The sequence below is a fragment of the Seriola aureovittata genome, chromosome 21 (assembly GCF_021018895.1).
Source record: "Seriola aureovittata isolate HTS-2021-v1 ecotype China chromosome 21, ASM2101889v1, whole genome shotgun sequence".
Taxonomy (NCBI): Eukaryota; Metazoa; Chordata; class Actinopteri; order Carangiformes; family Carangidae; genus Seriola; species Seriola aureovittata.
Window position 1 is genome coordinate 20099819 of NC_079384.1, and position 22327 is coordinate 20122145.

At 41.2% G+C, this 22327-nt stretch overlaps 1 protein-coding gene across 1 annotated transcript in view; it reads left to right on the forward strand.

Annotated features, from left to right (window-relative positions):
- The first annotated feature begins 2495 nt into the window (after positions 1–2495).
- ankfn1 (ankyrin repeat and fibronectin type III domain containing 1) overlaps positions 2496–22327 on the forward strand; it is a 97363-nt gene continuing 77531 nt past the window's right edge. The window contains exons 1-5 of the mRNA XM_056366592.1: positions 2496–2775; positions 4240–4367; positions 4736–4984; positions 9086–9303; positions 14714–14973. Coding sequence (XP_056222567.1) covers positions 4252–4367; positions 4736–4984; positions 9086–9303; positions 14714–14973 — 843 coding nt within the window. The 5' untranslated portion in view covers positions 2496–2775; positions 4240–4251. The remainder of the gene's footprint in view (positions 2776–4239; positions 4368–4735; positions 4985–9085; positions 9304–14713; positions 14974–22327) is intronic.

A 22327-nucleotide genomic window follows, 5' to 3' on the forward strand; every position in this document is an offset into this window, starting at 1 on the left:
AGCAGCAGAAGTCTCAGGCTGCACAGTAATCTGATCTTAATAAATTGACTAACAATAACCAATGAAAATACAGAAACTGTATCATTGAGGTGAAAAAGTACCACATGGTCTTTATTGAGTCAGCTTCTTACAGAATCCTCACTGTTGGAAACTATTAGATCATGATTAATATAATAAGACTTAATACACATCCTTTACATGTTTGATTTCTCTATTAAATGAAGTTTAGTTCTTTATTAAAATGTTGTATCAAAGGGTTTTATGATTTTTATGCCTGTAGACCTGCAGTGTTACTGGTGGGTTACAAATGTCAACAGATCAGTTAAAGGGAGGAAAACTCCATTAAATGACGAGTTAATGATTATCTTATTATGTGATTATTAGTTGAATGTAATTTGACATTTGTTAGAGATTCTCAGTTTTGTTAGTTTTTATTGATGGAAAAGACAAAAAAATATCTTTATAAACTCTAACTATAACAGTTTGAAATAAAGTAGTTCTAATGATTTTGTTCTGAGCATTTATTTTAATCACTTATTTTATTGTATATATTTTCTTATTGTATTTCTATTTCGTTTATTGTTGTAAATTGTATTTTATTTTATTCTATCTTATTTTATTATCATTATTATTATTATTGTGGGTTTCATCCCTTTTATTGATTTTTCAAATAATTCTTAACTAATTCTTAGTCCAGTTCTATCTTATTATTATTGTTATTATCTCTTCAATTATCAAATCTACTTTATTTCATTGTCAGATTTTTTTTTGTCTTATCAGTCATTTGTGAAGTGAAATTAATGCACTGACCAGTATGAGAAGTGTCATTAAAATAAAGTTTGATTGATTACTCAGCTTCTTTTGAATATTTTCTGAACGCTAAAAAAGTGATATTTAGTGTTAAAATGCAGATTTTTTATTTTAATTTTATTTTTAAGAAAACGTAATTTACAGGTCACAGCTCCTTCAGTTATATATGAATCTGCTACATTTAAGCAGAAAAAATAAAGAGCAACAGTGTTTGAGTCGGGCAGAGCTCCTAGAGTTGATATAAGCTTAGTGTGGTTGCTCTGTTTTCTGCAGGTTTGATTCATACCACAGGTGCTTCCAGGCAGTTGGAGGTAAACCATGTCAGAAGTGTTGGGAACCATCAGCTGAGATCTGCAGTGCCGCTGTTTGCTCAGAGCTCCGAGTTATTATTTGTGCTCAGGCCTGGCTGTTTATCCAAACTGCAGATAATTACACCATGGGCTTCTCCACAACATAAACAGCCTCCTTCCTGTCTGCAGTTATCTCTCTGCTTCCAACACACTGCTTTCAACACCAACATCAAGGACTTCATCATCCGGTCCAGAAGAAACAAAAACCTCAAACCTCCACGAGGTTTCTGGAGACAGAGGACACTGGTTTTAAAGGTTGGGGTTTGTCTCCTTCAGTTCAGAGGCTCTGATACTTTACATCATTATATTTTTATTTTTCCTCCTCTACACTTCAGAGGGTTCAGTCTTGTTTTTCTTCCATCCCTCCTTCTGTTCTTCCTCCTTTCCTTTTTTCGTTCCTTTCCATTTTCCCTTCTGTTCTACCACCTTTCTTTTTCTTAGTCCTCCTTCCTTCCCTCAGGCTTTTCTCTTTTCTCCTCATTTATTCATTACTAATACCCCCCCAACTGTTGCTGTTGTTGTTGTTTTCACCTCTGTTTTGGGGTCCAAGTCTTAATCATGGGGGTCAGACCCTTCCAATCCCCCCTTATAATTTGAGCCCTGATCCTACCTCCTTTCCTACTTTCATTCAGTTTTCATTTTCCTTCCCTTTTGTCATTTCCCTAATTTAGTCATCTTCCTTCTCTCCTTTGTTTTTGTTTTCCCTTTTTTCCAATTATCTCTGTCATCCCTCCTTATAACTTCCTTTCCTTTCTTTTTTCTTTTCCCTTTCTTCCCAATTTTTCTTTTCCATTTTCTTATCCTTCTTTTCTTCCATTTGTCTTCTCTTTTCTTGTGTCCTCCTTCCTTTCCTTCTTTCAATCACTTTCAATTTTCTTCTATCCTTCTTTCCTTCCCTTTTCTATTTCCTTTTAATATTTTTTCCTCTTCCTACTGCTCATTCTGATTTTTCGTTTACTTCCAATTTTCCATCCCTCTTTCCTTTTTCCTTCTGTTCTTCTTTCTTTCCTTATATGCTTCCTCATATGCTTTCCATTTTTCCTTTCTTCATTCCTTTCCTTTTTCTTTTCCCATTACTTATTTCATTCCTTCTTTATTCACTTTCCATTTTCCCTTCCCTTTTCTGTTCTCCTTCTCTCCTTCCTCTTTCCTAAATCTCCGTTTTTCCTTCTTTTTCTGCCACAGGACATATGAGGTTGTTTTTTTTTATCCAACATTAAAACTCTCCTCTGTTCCCCCGCAGGACTTTTACTTCACATATTTCACTGTTAATACTTCCTGTTTACTCGGTAGAGGGTCTGAGGACTCTGTTGAACCACCTCGTCCACTTCTCTCAGCCTAATTGGCCGCTGATGAGTGTGAGTGGGAACAGTATTGAGACTCGGCCTCCCCCAGATGTGGGACTGGGCGTCTGTGCGGTGAGTGAACCGCAGTGAAATCTGAGCCCGCTCCGGCCTTGCTCACTGTATTTTGGGATGTTTTACATGGGGCAGGACAAAGACACGTTACCAGGCGGGAGCCCAGAGTGAGCAGATGTTTCTGCTCTGGGAAGAGAAGAAGAAGAAGAAAGAGAAGAAGCAACATTGTTTCTGCAGAAGAAGGAAGCTCGAAGACGGTAGAGTTTACTTCAACTTGTGTTGTGGTCTGAGTTTAAGTGTGCAGAGCTGTGAGGAGAGTTAACGGACTAATGAGCGCAGGAGGCGACGGAGGTGACGGAGGTGACGGACAGCTGACTGGATGGACTCTGACTGAAAACCGAAACTGACGTTTTAAAGGACAAAGTGTGTGGAGGGTTTGAACGTTTGCTGACATGCAGTTTGACTGGGAGCTAAACTCTGCCTGTGTGTCATACTGGTGTGTTACTTTAGTATTGTTGTTTATCAGTGTCACCGGGTGTTGCCACTTTCAGTAAGTGACTAGCCAAAACAGGAGCCACGTGTGGCGGCTCATTAGTTCTATGTCTCCTCGGTGTGCTGGACTTTAACAGGCAGAGGAACCTCTGGGTGGACTGTTGCCATGTCAATGCTTTCACATGACAGTTAGTTACTCAGATGTCAGTTACAACCATCACTGGTTACCTCACACAGACTCCGCCAGATTAACCGCAGCCCCACCTGACAGCGAATTACCCTCAGGTTACTATGGTAATAACATCTCTACCTAGTTACCAACTGGCTAACAAACTTAGCCTGCTAATGAGATTTGGTTCCAGTGAAGGCTAGTAAGAAGTAATGTTACGAGCTAGCTAACAAACTAACAAGCTAATGTTACAAGCTAGCTGACAAACTAAAAAGCTAATGTTACGAGCTAGCTAACAACCTAACAAGCTAATGTTACAAGCTAGCTGACAAACTAAAAAGCTAATGTTATGAGCTAGCTAACAACTAATTTACAATTAATGTTACCAGCTAGCTACTAACTATCTCACTAACTAACTAACTAACTAGTTAATGTTTCCAGCCAGTTACTGACATAACAAGTTAATGTTACCAGCCAGCTGCTAACTTACCTACAAGTTGTTTCTAGCCTGCTACCAACTAACAAGTTAATATTACCAGCCAGCTACTAACTATATAAGTTAATGTTACCAGCCAGCTATTGACTTAAGGTAATTTTCCCAGCCATCTACTAGTTAACTAATTAGCTAATATGACCAGCTTGGTGCCATCAAACTAAAACTGCCTAATGTTACCAACCAGCTACCAACTGAACAGAAAGCTAATTTACCTACTAACAAAACTAATGTCACCAGTGAGGCACCAACTAACCAACAAACCTATATTACAAGACAACCAACCAAATAACTAACTAGTTATTGTTACCAGCTTTTAAGATGAACTAACACACTTTTAGAAAATTTAGGATGATTAACATCCATTTTCTCTTCCTGCCCTCTGATTGGACAGACTCTGTGGAGTTAACTCACCTGCCTTGTTGTTATTTTTATATATCAGGACTCCTCATCATGTCCCTGGTTGTTGTGTACGTCCACATATAGATGGACCTCTGAGCTGTGTGACACCAGTGTTTTTAGTTTTTAGTTTTACCTCACCTGTGTCCATCTCCTGCTCCCTCACAGATATGGCTGAAGATGTCTGTGGATTCTGATAACTCCTGTGTTTTGCTGTCATCGCGAGATGCCAGGACTTCCTGTGTCTTCCAAACTGCTGATGAGAAAGATGACCTCCCAGGAGTGGGAGAGGAGAGGTAACGGACTCTGAACAGCAGTGACGTGTGTGTTTTACTTCTCCTGCTTTGCTGCTGCTGCTCCTACTTTTTATATTTGTAAATCAGAGGAGGTTTTCAATGAATCATGCATCTTGTGCAGGGAGGCTGCTTTATATTTCTGTTGATTTTGTGTGCACATTTGACTGTCAGAATAAAACCTATCCAGCCTGTAAAAACAGCAGACATGTGCTTGCTCTGGACTGTGAAGCTCTGCTGGTTAATATAACCTCTGACCTCAGGGATGAGCCTCATGTCATCAGGACTTGTGAATGGAAACTAAAGGTGATTTTGCTCCTTGACTCTGGAACATCCTCCACAAAGACTCAGGTGTGTCTCTTCTCCTGCAGTGTCCTGGAGATGCTGAGCTACTCCAAGTTCTCCGACCTGGAGACATGGCTGTGTATGCCATCCTCGCTGCTGCTGCCCAGGGCTTTGGACTCCACCCGCACCTCCTCCTCTTCTTCCTCCACCTCTTCTTCCTCACATGTGTCCAACCGTTCCTCCAACTCCCCACCGATTTCCTCCTCCTCCTCCCCAGCCTCCAACTCACGTCGCTCCACCTGCAGTGAGCCTGGAGAAGCGGACGCGCTGCTCAGGTAATGCTGAGACACACCAGCTGGTTTATCCATTGTTCATATATTTAACATCATTGCTGATTAGGAGAGCTTTACAGATATTAAATATTGATGAATGATGATTGCCAATTTGCTGATTGGCATTTACTTACTGGACGGTGGAGAAAAATTGAGTTATGAATTGTGGAAAAGTCGCAATCAATCTTTTATTATAAATCATATAAAGCAAATAAATCTGTGTTTTACAGAAAATTAAGTGGAAAATATTATGATAATTGTTTAGATAGTTTTTAAAGCAAAAACTGCCAAATGTTCTCTGATTTCTGCTTCTACAAACTGTTTCATATCATCATAAATGACACATCTTCATGTTGGTTGGTTTGTTGGTCAGACAAAAGAAGACGTTTAAAGATGTTACCTTTTGACACCTTGTCAAGCCATTGCACCCCTAATTTTACATTTAGAAGTATAATATAATGTTAGATATATTATTGTAAAGTAGCCTGAGCTCTGCTCCCTTTGTGTTGGTGTTGTTGAACATCTGATAGAGTCTTTACCTCCAGCTGTAACTCAGCTTTGAGAAAGAAACCAGGCTGAAACACTGATGGAGGTGATGTTAATCAGCTCGAGAAACTTTGTTTGTTGGTTTAGTTCAGAGGATCAAGCTGCTGTTAGTCTATATCAGAGCCAGACCAACAACTTTTATACTTACTGACTTCTCCCTACTCACTGAGTGTCTTTAAAAACACCTCACAAGCATATAGTTTCATTTTTAAGGTTGAGTAATAGGACTGAAAGATAAAAAACAACCATATTGTGATTATTTTGACAGAAATTGTTATCTGGGATGCTCATTTTTTATTATTTCACTTTTTATTTAATTTAATACTTTTCATTTAAGCAGTTTTTCAAACTTCCACCACAAACAAACAACTGTCACAAACAAAGAAGAAAAAAAAGAAGGCGCTGCTCTATTTGTATTCATTCATCTTTTTTGATTTTTCCTTCATGTCTGATAAGATTGGGATCTGTTGTTGAATTAAAGTCAATTTCTTCCATTTTTGTTGGAAGGTCCATCAGGTGAAAAGTCAGTTTTCCATGGAATATATTTTCTACAATGTTTTGTCTGTTATTTTCACTGAAAAAAATTAAAAAATGATGATGATGTGATTTTTTGTTGGTCTCTGTAGCACTACAATGTGTCATTTAAGGTCTTTTGTGGCACATTTGACCTTTATAAAACTGCAGCTCTGTGATTTAGATCTTGCACTTGGTCATAATTGTTTTTATATACACACACACATATATATATATATATATATATATATATATATAATTAATTATAAAAATTATAATTATTATATAATTTCCTCAAACAGCTGCTCACTGTTTTTACTCAAACAAACAGGAGGAAGTAGTGCAGTTTGTGGGGACTATATGGACAAATCCACATTTGGTGCTGTAGTGAGTATTTGTGGCAGCAGGATGGTGTGTAGGTGACTGAGTCAGAATAAACTACAGTGTATGTGTTGATAGTGATGATGGAACATGTCAGTGATGCAGTGAGACTCACTGATGTGTTTTAATAGTTTGTGGGAACAATGGAAGAATCAGATACTGGTTAGTACTGAGGCCTTGTTTGGACTGCTTGTTTGTTGTTGGAGTGTTTTACAGTAAACGCTCTGCAGACTGGAGGTACAGTAGGAGATAATGGCTCCAGATGTCTTTGTAATGATGTTTAAGTGCAGAGACTGGAGCTCAGCAGCAGCCGTTACCTAAAAAAGAGATGTGTTGAAACTGTGGTCAGTTCAGAGGCTGCCCCTCCCTCTTCTCCTCCAGCCAGCAGAAACATTGTTCCTCTGTCGTTGGAGCTCGTAAAGTATTTGTCTGGCACCATGGCGATGGCAGTCATGGAGGGAAAGATAAGCCGAGGTTCCTGCAGGGAGCCTGGGGGGGAAACAGTGGTGTTTATAGATGTGGGGGAAACGTACTGCTAATATAAGGAAGTGTGGTCATTATGACTGTTGTATAGCTGCTGGATGTATAGTGGGAACAGATTTGTTTGGACTGTGTGTTCTTTAACTGAAACTCATTCACTCACTGAGAACACACAGACTCTCAGTTACAAAGAGATAAAAACAGATAACAGGAAGGTTTAGAAGCTGGTTCTGGAGGATCTGAGAGTCCTCAGGAGGGTTGATCCAGACTAAAGGAGGCCTCTTCAAAGACCAGAGAGATCTAACGCTCCGAGGTCTGAACCATGTCTGACAGGCTTTTACAATCATTACCGTGCAGACAAGGAGAATAATGTTAACGCCATTGCTGGAGGGAAGGCAGGTGTGATGTTACAGACTGTAATCTGTGTCAGCTGTTTATACTGATCAAGTCTCTGTTACAGAATTTGATGGAGGGGTGGAGGCAGCAGGTCGTCACTGTGACTCTACAGTTTGTGTTACTTCCTGGTCAAATTCTGAAAGACAGCTTTTGTTTTCAAGTAGAGATGTAAGAAAATTGAACCTGGACCAGAGAAAACATCTCAGGTCTGTCGCACAGAAAATGAATCAGGACATTTTAGTGAAGAGAAGACGGATTTAATGTAATGGGGCTTTCAGATAGAATGTGGCAACGGCACCACTGCGCTCTGAAACCCATTATTTCTAACGGCCTGTGCTGCACCACGACGGTGAGCTAGAGCTTTGACTGCTCTGCACTGTGATGAACACTTTATCCACAATAGAAACGAGGCATCCAGCTGCGTGTCACCTCTCTGTGTTTGGGGAATTTGTCAGACGATGTTGCAGTTATAAAATTAGGATTTGACCATTGGCGGTCGAGACATAGACTAGGTTTTGACCTAGTCTTGTTATATACTGGGTTGAGCGCATAAAATCTTTTGTTATAACAGAAACTCGGTCTACAGGATTTGTGTTGCAGCCAAATGATATTTCCAACTGTGTTTTTTCTGTTAGAGCAGCAGGGAGTTCATCAGGATACTTGTATTAAAGGTCATGGGGTGTCGACCTCCCAGTTCTTAATCTGTGCTCGCTGTGTTTTTAATGCAGTCTGCGTCTTTTCTTCATGGTATGAAGACGCCCATCACAAAATGTAGATTAGCTAATTTGTCTACAGAACATCTATAGCTCACGTGTTAAAGAGCTGTAGAGTTCAGGCAGCTTCCAGGCTCCTGTGTTGACCACAGCTCACAGAGTCTTTACCCCTGTAGATCTGGACTGACACAGTTTGACGTGGAGCTGCTGTCCATCTGGCTGCAGCTCCTTCACTTCACTAACACTGTGTCCATGTTTGACTGAACAGGACACTAAAGCAATGATGTTAGCAATTTCCTACTGCAAGTAAATGCAACACAAGCCGCTCCCCATGGTTGAAGGCTTAATTTCATGTGACACAAAGGCCTTCGACTGATGCACTGTGATATCTGAAGCACTTGACTCTTGATTCCCCTGATTCAGCTTTTGTCTCTCTCTCTCACACACACACACACACACACACACACACACAGTGAGGTAAGGTAAGGTAACACCCCTATTGGGCATTGAGAGGATGTTTTCCCTCCACTGTGGACCTCCAGTTCAGGGACGTGTGACTGTGTTTGCTGCTTGGATCCTGAAAAACTTTATTTAAAACTGTCAGCTTCTGGTTCATGTCATACTTTGACAAAAACATGATTGTGTTGGAGAACCTGTGGATGGAGGTTGTGTTGTTGTGACGTGATGCGAGGAAGCTTGCGGATCACAGATGCTAAGCTGGACTCAGGTGTTGGACTTTGTCCTGCAGAGGAAAACAAGGAGACGTCGTCAGACCAGAGGATCATGGCGGAGCTGCAGTTACATGGTCTCAGAGTCCAGGTATCAGGATCACACAGCAAGAGGATGGATTTGTTCTCCTGTATAAACTCATCAAACTGTTCTTCAGAGTGTAGAAACTGAAAATAGCTACTAGTTACTGCAACTAAACTAGTTCATTTTTGATCTTAATAACAGTAGTGGTCAAAACCACCTTCCCACAGTCCGTTGAGTATTGTCCTGAGTCACAGAAAAATGTAATTGTGGGTTTTTGAAGTGAAGTACTGATGATGAGTTCTCTGTGCTTCGCTGCCTGCAGGTCATCGGACAAAGAATCCACCTTTCTAACTCCTGCGCTGGGGAGGGAGATGCCCTTTTTGGCCACGCCCCTTCTTCCCATCCTCTCCTCCACCCCCACTGCGGCGGTGCTGAGCTCTGGGACGTCAGCCGGAGACTCGGCCTCCCAGAGTGGCGTCAGCATCAGGAAGCGGCGGCGGCTCGCTGCCAGTCCTGGAGGACTCCACTGGAACTCAGCAGGTGAGACCGGATTCTGTGTGGCTTGCTAACCCTCAAGTGTAGCACTAAGACAAGCTGTTTTGTGCAACAGTTTTTAGTTTAAAGAAATCTTAAGTTGGATTTCAAGGAGAATCTTAAGTAATGATGTTTTGTGCAACTGGCCCCTGAATCAGATCAGGATTTGCTGTGGACCCCCCCCCCCCCCCCCCCCCCCAGTTATCCTTAGTACACCTGTTCACAGTTCTTCAGGTTCTTCTCAGGTAGGTGGTTCCAGCTTCTTGAAGAACCTGCCTCAGTTCTTCAGTCTCTTCATGTGATTCCAGACTGATTCCATGATGCTGAGATCAGGTCTCTGTGGGGGACCAGACCATCTGTATCAGGACTCCTGGTTCTTCTGGTCTCTGGGTATAGTTCTCTATGGCTGAGTGTTTGGACTCATGATCCTGCTGCAGGACGAATCTGGACCAATCAGGATCTAAACATCTACAACGACCAAGGCCTTACAGTTTCTTAGAACAAGTAAAACAAGTTTAATGGCAGCAAATCTATGGTCTCCGTGGAAACGGTAGAATTTTACGGCTGTAAAATCTCTTCCACTGATGCCTCAACTTTTATCTTTAACTCAGGAAACCTTTTTAAGAGATTCTGTGCAACAGCCTTAAGTAACTCACTCAGCTAAGGAGAAATTAAACCTTAAGTGTCAGACTTAAGCAGAAAACATTTGTACAACTGGCCCCAGTTGATGAGAGGCTGCAGGTTATCACGGTTACCAGCTGATCAGGGACAAACGCGTCAGCAGGTTGGTCATGTTCACTCTGAGCTCGGCAGCTTCGTGAACTGACAGACTGAAGAGAGTGGTGGACGTGCTGACACACAGGCGCGCACACACACATACACACACACACACACACACACACACACACATACACACACACACTGCTTGGTGGTTTTGTTTGCTTCCTTGCTTCCTGTGTTGGCTCCACCCTTCTGGAGAATGATAATGAGCTTCCTGTGGTACAGATTGTGGACAGTCTCCATCAGGTGACTCTGTTCCCTGCATCTTTACTGCTCCGGGCTTGTTGTTGTTGACTTTAGATTAATCATCTATGTCAGTGGCTGCCAGTCTGTTTGGCTCCTGAGGACTTTAGAACGAATCAGCATCTGTTTGTGACTCGTCTTCACAGGCTGCATATCTCCCTCCACAAACTATTAAATAAACACTTTTAGAGGCCGGAAGAAGAAAATGGATCCAAGGTTTCACAATGAGAAAATATTCTTAAGTTTGTGGAGCAGAAATATGTTTCTCTTCTTCTCTGTGAAAATAAATCTGAGAGAACATGGAACAATAAAAGGACAATGACTTGACAGGTTCTAAGATCCCAGGTTGGGGAACCAGGAGTCTGTATCAGGGAGTTTCTGTCAAGTCTACCTGGAGGTCTTGCGACTTCCAGCTTTAGATGCAGGCTGAGTTGTCGCTGCTACTACTACTCTGTTGCTAATCCTGAAATTAATACTATTTAGACAATCCAAATCTACATGAACTCGTTAATGAAGAAAATGTGTCAGGATCGGACTTCGAGGATGCAGGTGCTGCAGGCCTAGCAGTGGCAGGTAACATTGACACCACTGAAAACATGAAAAACCTCCACTATGGACATCATAAATGCTGCTATAAAGTCATTCTAACACTTGGAGGTCTTGCTTCAGGTTTTAATGCCTCTGTGCCGGCGACAGTCAGAGCCGGAGCCAAATGTCCCATATCCACATGTTGGGATTTTTAAAACGAATTCTTGCTTGTTTTTTTTTTTTTTCTTTAACTGAAATATTTTACAGGTTTTAACCAACACCAGGATTACAGACTTGTCAGGGCAGCAGTTTTTAAACAGCTTTTAAACTGCATCGTCCTGACTGTGGAAACCTTGTTGCATGTCACACCCCTCCATCTCTTCCCAGATATCTGCATCTTCACTGCTGCTTTTAAACAGAGGCAAAAATGCATATAAAACCAACATCTGTAAACCGTCATTAAAGGAGATTTATAACGTGAAAAAAGAACTGAATATTTTGTTTTGGTGCCCGTTCTGCTCAGCTTATGCAGGGAGGTTTGATTAATGATTTCAGTGATTGTAAAATCCTGGCTCCATCCATCCAGCAATCTGGAAAATCCATGTTAATTTAGGAATTATCAAGAGACCAGTTCCTCCTGTCCTTTCTCCCAGTAAAAAAACACACACACACACACAGTAGAAATACAGCTACAATTACACTGTTGTTTATTTCCTCTTTGTTTTCCCGCTCTCCTCTGTCGTTTCTGTCTCATGCCGTTGGTCGTGTTCTCATCTTTTTAAACCTCCTGAGGAATCTGATTCCTCTTGTGTTGGTTGTTGTGTTTGGTTGTGCTGGTTGTCACGGCGGTTCAGACTCCTGCTCGTCGTCTGCTTCATGTTTTACGTGATCATCAGAGGAGTTAATGTGATGGTTTTGGATGGTGGTTACTGACATTTTTAAATTTGCTTGTTTTTCTTTCTGCTTTGTTTTATTTTCTCGTTCCTGAACATGATGATGAAAATCAAAAAAAGGAAATATCAAATCATTTATAGATTGTCGTTATCAGTTGCCAAGCAACAGGGATCTCATCTCATTTGAACCATCTGAATACCAAACATATTGTCAGCTCAACTTCCCATGACGAAAATGCGACCTCAGAGCTTTCAGGTCTCTGTGGTGCGTCACATGTGACCTCTGATCTGAAGCTTCTGCCTCTTGTGGTTTTAAAGCCAAAGTTCAGGACTGGAATTTTATAAAGAATATCTGTGAAGATGAAAAACTGACACACACTCATGATACTTCACCTCCGCCACAGAAGAGTTTTATCCATCTTTGCTTCAGGGTCAAAAGAAGAAGAAGAAGCTCCGCCTCTGCACAGTCTGCCCTCACATTTAAGATCATCAAGAAATGGAACAAGCTCCAAGATACTTTGAAAAACTGTCACAGAAGTGGACTTTTAGAAACCAGTCTTTTTAGCATTAATTTGACGCTGAGACAGTGTCTGTATCTTATGAGACACTTGTGTGTCTCAGTTCAGAGGTTCATCCTTCGATGGATGTAGATTAAAAGGTTTTGGCTTGTTTAAACCTGCAGACTGGTTTTCAGTCTGATGGACTAGAGTCAAGTCAAGTGTTTGTTGTGTCCCAGCAGACCTTCCTGCAACTGGCTTTACATTTTCTATCTGCGTTCATGGAGTCAGACAAGTTGGTAAAATATTTAACCCTCAGTTGTGTCTTTGTCACTTCTTTGCACAAAGCTAATCTGCTTTTTCATCTCAGGTTTAACTGATTAAACCAACATTTCTTCAACAGTTGTTCAAATGAATTCACTCCAGATGTTTGACCACCAGAGGGAGCCATGACTCCAGCTGACATTCAGTGTCCTGGTCTGGTCTGGTCTCTGTGTTCAGTCTAAACCCTGAGCACTCACCCTAAAACCACTCCCTGAAGTTACTCGTAGTAATAAGTTTTATATTAGATAACCAGACAGATCGTTTGCGGTCGCCTGGACCTGAACTGGTTTCAGCCTAAACCTTCTGTTAGCTTAGTTTTTAACACTGGTGAACTGTGTCTGAAACATCAGGTCTGCAGCAGACTTAGATAAAGTCTGTGAGAGACACCATCCTGGAATTACATTCATGCTGTAGCAGTTGGTTTTTCACAATAAAAGTGACAGTAGCTCGAGAGAGAGAAGAGTCATAGCTCTGTTCACCGGACCGGTCACTGTGTGAGTGGACGAAGTTTGAAGGTTTGATTCATTCTCTAATATGTGACGAGGAAGAAGAAGTTGGAGGATTGGTGGTAAACCCCTCCCCTTTCTCATTATGTAATGTAAATGACAGAGTTCACAGGTCGAATGCTGATCTGACTCAACACAGCATCTCAGAATCAACACAAAGCAGAAATACAAAGATCAAACTACATAGTATTATTTTATACAATAAAATTCAGACTAGCTGTGGGGATACCTCAGGGCTGGATTAAATTTTTTCAATCAATCAATTTTACTACAGAAATTGTGATAAATTGATAAAAAAAAAAAAAAATTGGCATAAAAATAGCAGTGATTAAAAACTGGTTTTGTCCATCCATCCGTTTATCCGCGGTCGGGTCGTGGTGGCAGCGGGCTAAGCAGTAAGATGTCCGTTTCTCCAGCAATGCTTTCCAGCTCCTCCTGGGGGATCCCGCTGGACCTCCTTAGCTCCTCCCAGTTGGACCTGCCCAGAAAACCTTCAAAGGAAGACGCCAGGCATCCTGATCAGATGCCCGAACCACCTCAGCTATCTCACCCTGTCTCCTAAGACACCCTACAAAGGACATTCATTTCAGCTGCTTGCATCCGCGATCTCATTCTGTCGGTCACTACCCAGAAATCACGCAATTCCTAGGTTCCAAAAGCAGACACACTTCCCACCTTGGCTGTGTGTTGAGATTCTGTCCGTGAATATCACAAACAGGATCGAGATGAGGGACAACCTTGGCGAAGTCCAACACTCTCCAAAGACGTGTTTGACTTTGTGCCGAGAATGCGGACAAAGCTTTCACTTTGGTTATACAATGGCTCGTAGCAATGGGCCCAGAATCCCTGGTTTTGGTTTTTGTTCATTTTTGTGATTGTGATGGATCAAGATTCAATGCAGTGTGAGCCATCAGAGTCCTGGCTGTTGTGTTAATCTGTTTACGGCTTATTCGGATCATCTGCAGGACGAACACGTCCAGGGAGTGTCCACTGTTTTACTTCCTCATGTAGTTTTAATGCAGCAGCTCAGGTAGTCAGCTTGCCTGCAGCCTGACACCTGATCTTTCTCTCTCTCTCTCTCTCTCTCTCTCTCTCTCTCTCTCTCTCTCTCTCTCTCTCTCTCTCTGTCTCACACTCACACACACACGCACAAACACACTGAAAGACTGGAAACATTAAACCAGCTCACCTAAATGAGCAGAACAAGATGGAGGCTCTGTGGTGCTCAGGATCGAGCAACGATCCCATTCGACTTTCAGATTTTGTAGCTGCTTCAGGCGAATTTCGCTCAATCAGTGTCTCCCTGACCTGCTGCTGTTTCTCTTTTTATCCTTTTATCTGTCAGTTTTATTCATCTGACTGACCGGAGAGTTTGACCCGTGCTTCAAAAATCCAGCACAGAGAAATCCTCAAAGAAGAAAGATTTCTAAAACTGATGACAGATCTCAATAAATAAACTAATTTTCCATTGCAAATAATCAGCAGCTCTAACATTAAAACATGATCAATATTTATTCTGATATGATATTTATTCTGAACTGATAATCAATATGAAAGACAAGATTTTAATGAAATTTGATATGTGTGTGTGTGTGTGTGTGTGGTGTACAGTAACAGCAGGGTGTCTCTGGTTTCTCTTGTCCAGGTTCGGTGCAGCGCGAATTCTGGTCACCTGATCTATCGCCCGTGTCAGGTGGGAATTCAGCAGCAGGAGGTGGGGGTGCGAGGAGCCTCCCCCTGGTCAAAGTGGGTGGGGCGTCACCGGTGTGCAACAGCGACCGGATGGCCTTGAGGAAAACGGTTTCAGTTGATGACCGACTGCTGCAGCCGGCGGGCGGAGAGCAGCAGCACCTGAGGCTGCTGAGTCGACTGGAGAGAGGCAAGAAGAAGCTGCGAAACATCCACGTGAGTTTTTATTTCATTTTTACCTCATTTAGTTTTGAATTGATTTCTCTCAAGAAGAGAGAACAGGCGGGATTATTTATTTTTAATTGATCATATTTTAGATGATATTCATTATGTTTGGTGAGATGTTCTACTGTCGTTCTCCAGACATCATGGTTGTAATGACCACTCTTTACCACAGAGGGCGACAACCTGTGGAAAGTTACAGATAACATTTGGTTAAAGGTTGTTCAAATTAGATTTTCTCATCAAATCTAATGAGTTTCTCATTTACTTTAACTGTTTGAAGTTTATATAACTATTGTTTAGTTATATTCATGGAAAAAATACAAAAAAATCACATGTATTACAGTAAATAATTGTTTTCTGATCTGCTGCTGTCAACACAAACTCAACACTGTTTCACATTAAAAGTTTAAGTCAAGTTAACTTTGGTTTAATCAACTGGTTATAAAAGTATGAAAATAGAGGATTTAAAAAAAAAAAAATTAATTAGATTCAATACACCTGAAATTCTCCTTTGAAACAGACCTCTCTAACCTTCTGCATGTTGTCGTCCCCTGTGGTAAAGAGGTCATTACAGTCATGTGTGGACTACAACAAAGATGGCAGGACATCCACAGGAAAAAGAAGGGGTATAATAATTCTCACTATACATCTGGACAGCACTACAAAATGGCTATATCGCACGCACACACACACACACACACACACACACACACACACACACACACACACACACACACGCTCTCATGCTGCAGTGAGTCAGAGGCTGACACACTGCCGGCTCTCCAGCCTCATCATGCTGCTCTGCAGATGGATGAGTACATCAGCTCAAATTAGAAGCTTTTAGCAAACTGACGACTTTGTACCGTAAAAATTAACGTCCATCATATTTGACGTCATGATGAAGAAGTTCAGTGTTCAGGAGTGAAAGCTGTTGTGTCTCTGTAGGTGAGAGGACATGTTGTTGAAACTCTCAGGTGTGAAGTTGGTGCAGACAGAAGATGCTGTAGATGGAGCGTCATGAATTATTATATTATTAGTTGAGTGTTTATTATTTATACTTTTCCAGGATTATTTTGAGACATTATTTTATATATATATATATATATATATATAATTTGTCCTCCACCTGTACATGATAAACAAATGAATGTATTTCTTGTTGTCAGGGACCAAATGTCAGGTCTGTGTTGCAGACAGTCAGCTGATCCTCTGTGATATTTTTGGAGTCCATCATTCACTGATGAATGGGAGATGAATGTGCTGAGGTGTGGGCAGGAGTGGTATCTGCGTAAGCAGGCTGACTGTTCTGCTCCTCTTTCAAGGACTAAGTGGGTTTCAGGAGGATGTGACTGTTTTATTTTTGTGGGTTGTTGAAGCTGGAGTCTGTCTTACATCAGCTGTGGCAGCTCATCACTTTCTGAACCTGCTGCACATTTTTAGCCTCTCAGCTCCTACTTTTGGTTTTGTGTTTGTTCTGCTTCCCCACAGAGGCCAAAACATCCCATAATACTGTTTTAAATTAATGAGTCATTTAAAAATCATGTCAAACAATATTCAGTATTTAACAACAGACAAATATTGATAACTGATATCCGATTTATGAGGTTTAGTTTGTGTCAAACTGCTTTGTATTTTTATTCCTCTATGCTGGCGACAGCCAGAGTGGCAGCCATTGTGTTTTCAGGTTGTCTGTCTGTCTCATTCTCATGGACAAGATATCTCAGCAACTTGAGGGAATTTCTTCAAATTTGTTAACATTCACCTCAACTCAATGACGAACTGATTAGATTTTGGGGGTCAAAGATCAAGGTCACTGTGACCTTACAAAACATGATTTTGCCCTTGTGAACGGAATATATTGAGAACTCTTTGAGGAAATTACTTCAAATTTGGTACAGACATTCACTTGAACTCAAGGATGAACTGATTAGATTATGGTGGTGAAAGGTCAAGGTCACTGTGACCTCACAAATCACTTTTAGCCATTATTCAAGACTTCACACAGCAGTAGGCAAGGTCTATATGTCATAATGAAATTAGATGATGCATGAATTGATATGAATGACATTTTTATTCAAATACTTCTATCACAGTAGTATATTGACTGATTTGTTTAACTTACAGCCTTGTAAGCATGTAAAATTGACCGTCGTTATGCAGACACCGTTCTCTTCATGGAGATCCCAGCTGGTCATTTATGAAATGCACCGTCAGACTCTGATAGGGCTCTGCTGTACGGCTTGACCACATTTCAGTTCTAGTAGCGAAAATAAGCAGCTGTTTTCAGTTCTGCTGCGACTCTCCGCTTGCATTTTTTATATAGCTCCGGTATGGTATCCTGGCTAAAATATGTGCGGAAGAGAATGCTGTACCGCTGATCCAGTGTATTTATCAAAGCTGTGAAGCATCGTATCTTTCCCCGTAATTTCCCTGTGTCGTTTTGAATTACATTCATATGGAGTTATGCTTTCAAACATTTCGGTCATTGTTCCTTGTCGGGTGGTATTTAGCTTACTTGACACACTGGTGGTCGGCATTTTAGCCATGCAACCCTCATACATGGCTTTGTTGTGCTGATACAGCTTAGTCGTGTTGCCCCATGAGGGAGCAACGGTAGCAAGGCAGGTCCTGCACAATACCTGACGCTGTGCTGCATCTTCTTTTTTAAAGCCAAAATATTTCCACACAACCGACGTACTGCTCCTCTTTGACACTAAAGTTCCGCTGTGCCAGGTTCTGTCGAGCCTGAGGCCATTATACAACAGGTCAAGGTGTAGCGTGCCAAGTTGTTGCTTCCTCTTTTAGCCGACTGCTCTACTCTTGCTTACATGTCACATGACCAGACTGTAATTGCAGCCTTTGCGGTTAGAAAATCGTGTTTTATCATATCGCGATATTATCGTAAAAGCAAGTAATTGTTCAGTCCTACTGCTTGACTTGTGTAATCTGAAGCACCTGTGGGAGCTCCTATACTGTGCTTGACTGAACTGTCACCGGGACAGATCAGTATGTTTGCTAATTGGGTCCTCGTCTACAGTTGATATTAATTCACCTATCCAGAGAGTTTCTGTGGGACCTCGAACAATCAGATTGGGGACCTGCTTTAGTTTCAGTTGTTAGAGGTGCAGCTTTAAAACCTGAACATTACTGAGGTCCAGGAAAAAGCAGTTATCGAGGAATAGTAACTGCATTTTTTGATTCGGGGATGAAATGTGAAAAAGCTGTTGGATTTCTGAACAGTTGATGAGCGTCGTTAAAACTGCTCAGAATCACAAAGCTCTCTCTCTGTTTTTCCTCTATTAGAGGATCATAACCTCTTCCTATGACTGTAGACTGTGAGACTTTAACCTAATCAGAGTTTTAGTTGACCTCGGTTTTTCCCTCTGAATGGATTGAGAATGTTTTGGGAAATGATGCTGCAGCTGGAGGAAACTCCTCTGTTGTGTGTGTGTGTGTGTGTGTGTGTGTGTGTTGCCTCTACGGACTGATTGATCTCTCTCTCTCTGTGCCCTTCTCTAACTGGTTTTGCCGCCTCTCTGTGGCTCAGCTGTCACAGCTCAGAGCTGTGTGATGTGTGACTCACATGGCGAAACGCATCATTACGGTTCTCTCAGTCTGTAATCTCTGGTCTGTTCCCAGGTTTCCTCCTTCAACTCCTGCTCTTTGGTTTCATGGAAGGACTCTAAACTGAGATCAAGTGAGACTGGCTGTAGGTCCACCAGCATAGACTGTATATAGACTGTAGCTGTGCGTGTTGGACGAGGCTAACAGACCTGACTGTGACCACAGTGTCTACAGCAGTGGAGGAAACACCCTTTGTTGTCAGAAGATTATGTGTGTGTGTGTATGTGTGTGCGTGTGTGTTTCATGTGTTTTCAGCTGAGGTGGTCGCTAAGAGAAAAAAGACTTTTACTTTGAAAGGCTTATGACTGATTCTTAGCAATACAGTTTAACATACAATCTGTAACTACCAGCAGCTAAATTGTTCACAGGTCTCATCCTCTACACAACAAACACACCAGGTGATTATAACCAGTAGAAACACTGAATAAAACAGTTTCACAAAATCAGTGATTGGAAGTTGTCTAACATTTACTCAGCTTTTTTCTCAGCTTCAAAACTCTTGCTGAAGTGGTTCTGGTAATGTTAGTCTTTATTACAGAGTGCAAGTTAAGGATTCAGAACAAAATTAAAACGACGTGAGAATGCAAAACTTAATGCCAGTCACCTGCAGCAACCTGCCTTAATGTGTGCACCCAGTTTAAATGGAGCAACATCTGAGTTCAAGCTACAACAGGTCAACTGAGTTCCGTTTAATTTCTTGTCAATAATTAGTTCATATTTTAATTATAATTTTCTAATTATGTTAAACTGCATCGTTCATATTTGCCTGTTTAGGCTCAGTGGCTGCAGTGTTTTAGCGCCCTCTACTGTCATCGTGGAAAAACATTAATTCACCTGCTTAATGTGGTGTTGACATTTGGAGTTAAACAGTATAGGCAGGTTTAAAGAGGTGGGAAAATAGGTAATAATAGATTATGAATTTTTATGACTTTGAAAATGACAGACAAAGAGAGTGAAACGCAGCCCCTGGTTCAGATTTCACTCTCAGTCCTTCAGTGGCTGTAATAATCTGTCAGATGTTTTATTTTCCACCTCATTTGACAGTAAAGTTGGATTCTACTCATCTCTGTTATTTAACTTTGTTCATTAACTTGTTGTTTCAGTTCTGAGTCTTTGTGTTTCCAGTGTGGTGGAGAAATAATCAGGTATGAGGATTTTAAAGTCAGAGGATTAGGACCTCTGGACTCCTCTGTGTGTTTCTGATGTTCTCTCTGTTAGTGTGGAAACAGACATACAGCTGGTGTCCTCTCACGTTCTGCTCCATTGTCTCAGCAAATAATAGATTTCCAGGCAACAGAGGCAGCCAAGTGACAGCGCAGAGACAGAGACATCCCCGTGTTGTGCTTGTCTTCGTCCTGTCGCTCAGGCGGCCGATGGAAAATCCTCCCAGCGGCCCTCAGTGTGTGTGTTTACCCTGCTGCTGTAAAACAGAGGAATAGCTGTGTTTTGTTGTTGTGGGAGGTCTCGCTGCCGGGCAGAGAGGACGCAGCAGCTGGTGGACAGATAGCAGCACAGCTCTGTATTATGCAGGACGGTGTCGCTTCATCACAGCTGTTGCAGCTCATTATGAACCTGCTGAGACCTCCTGGGACTCTCCTCTTACTTTTTCACCTGGACCTGCGTCCATATGATGTAGAGTCCCTCTGTCTGTCCATCCATCTGTTTCCTCATGTGTCCCTCACATTTGTCCAGATCAACCAGTTATCTCTCATTCAGAAAAACTTCATATGCACATTTTCTTTCGCTGAGTTTGTTTAAAGTTTGTGATAAATTTGGATGGAAATCTTCCTTGTGATTCCTTCTGAAGTATGAAAAACAAGTTTTTAAATGTTCAATGAAGTATTTAAGCTTTCCTCGTTATCTTAGTTTTAAACCTAAGAAATCACCTACATTAACATTTTCTCGATACAGCTTCATCTTTGTGCAGTTGCAGAAAACGCGTGAATGGTCATCCTCCATGACATGTTGTAGTTTTCTAACAGCTGTGGTTTGAAATATTTGCCTTCAGAAAATACCTACACGTTATCATGTATAGGTTTTCTGCGTTAGGCAAATAATTCAGGTAACGTACCAAGGTTATAAATCTGCAAAACTTAATTCAAACTCTTGATGATATATAAAAGATATGACATTTACATTATTAAGTGTAAGGTGGTTATAATAGTGCCACATCTTTTTTATTCATCTATTTATTTATTTTTGCACAATTTAAAATACACAGGAAATGACAAAGACAAAAACAAATAGCATACAGTACAGGGAGAGCCAAAAAGCCTAATGGGCTTATTTAAAGCCTCCACTTAAGTCATTTTGAAATAACACAAAAAATATAGAAATACAAAATGACATACAAGAAAAAAACGTGAAAAAAATCATGAGAAACTAATAGATTCAATGTATATATAATAAAATCAACAGCAATAATAATAATATCAAAATAAGAGCAGAAAATGTGTGAATGTGATGTCTATGCAATATAGAAAAACTAATAAAAACTAATACATGGACAATATTACACTGGGAAAAAACAGTCATAAAACAGAAGTTAAATTGTCTTTTAAGCATCTTTTGTAATATTTTATAGAAGAACAGTTCTTTGCCATGTGGAGAAAGACATTCCATCATTTTATACCCCTAAATCTTATTGAAAATTGACCTCTCCTAGTGAGACGCTATCGTTCAGATTTGGGTGTGTTTTATCTCTTAGTTAGATTTTTACTGCTGCAGATGTTGGTGCTGACCGAGTCATCACTTTGTCACAGCTTTTCACTGTCGGAAAAAATAGAACGTTGTGAGGACACCGGTTCCTTACACCATAGCTGTGTCCCAGTTCAGGGGTCGCATCCTTCAGAGGACGTGGTCGACGAAGGCGTGGTCCATCGTAGACCGTGAAGGCAGAAACCGAAAGCAGACAGCCTGGTCTGCGGAGGATTTCCTCTTTTTATCAGCAGCTATTCCCTCCCTTACTATCTCTATATCTCAAAGCGTGGCTCCTGTTGCCTAGCAACCTAAACAACACATAATTTTATTTCATTAAAACATATTGTTTTAACGCCCTTGGTTTTAACAGTTGTACTGTTAGCTGTTGTACTGAGCTGAAACTCAATAATCTTGGGATCGTTTGGGCCAACAGGTGGATCCTTCATTGTCCAGGAAAAGAAGGAAGCATTTGAGAGAGCCTTCAAAATGAGACAGTTTAGTCACGCCTCTGAGTGCAGCCTCTGACTAATGTGGACCCTGTGTTCTCATGTGTTCTCCTCTGTGTCCTGCACAAAGTCGGTCTCCAAAAGACGATCATTTAATAATCTTGTTGTGAATCGTTCCTTAAAATCTGAAGCCTGAACACCAGGAGTTCGTACGCATTTCCTTTGTGAAGTCGATAAATGACTTTTATTTCTAGTGTTAAATATGTCAAAACTGATTTCATACTGTGAGCCGCTTCACATGTTCAGTGATGCTCCTGTCATGTGGACTGGGCAGCTGTTCGTCTCCTTAGCTCCAGCAGGGGGTGAGCTCCTCCTCTCTTCACCTCATCTCTGTCAGGACTCTCCTGCTGTTTTCTGATTCTGCCAATAAGGTTCAGTAAATAAATGATTCCTGCCCGCATCACTTTTCTCTGAGCGGAGGTTAAAGCTTTAAAATCTGGAGTGGAAAGTTTGAGGTTTGACAATTTAATCAGGCTGACTCTGAGCCACCAGCTGTCTCCCTCCCTCTCACTTCA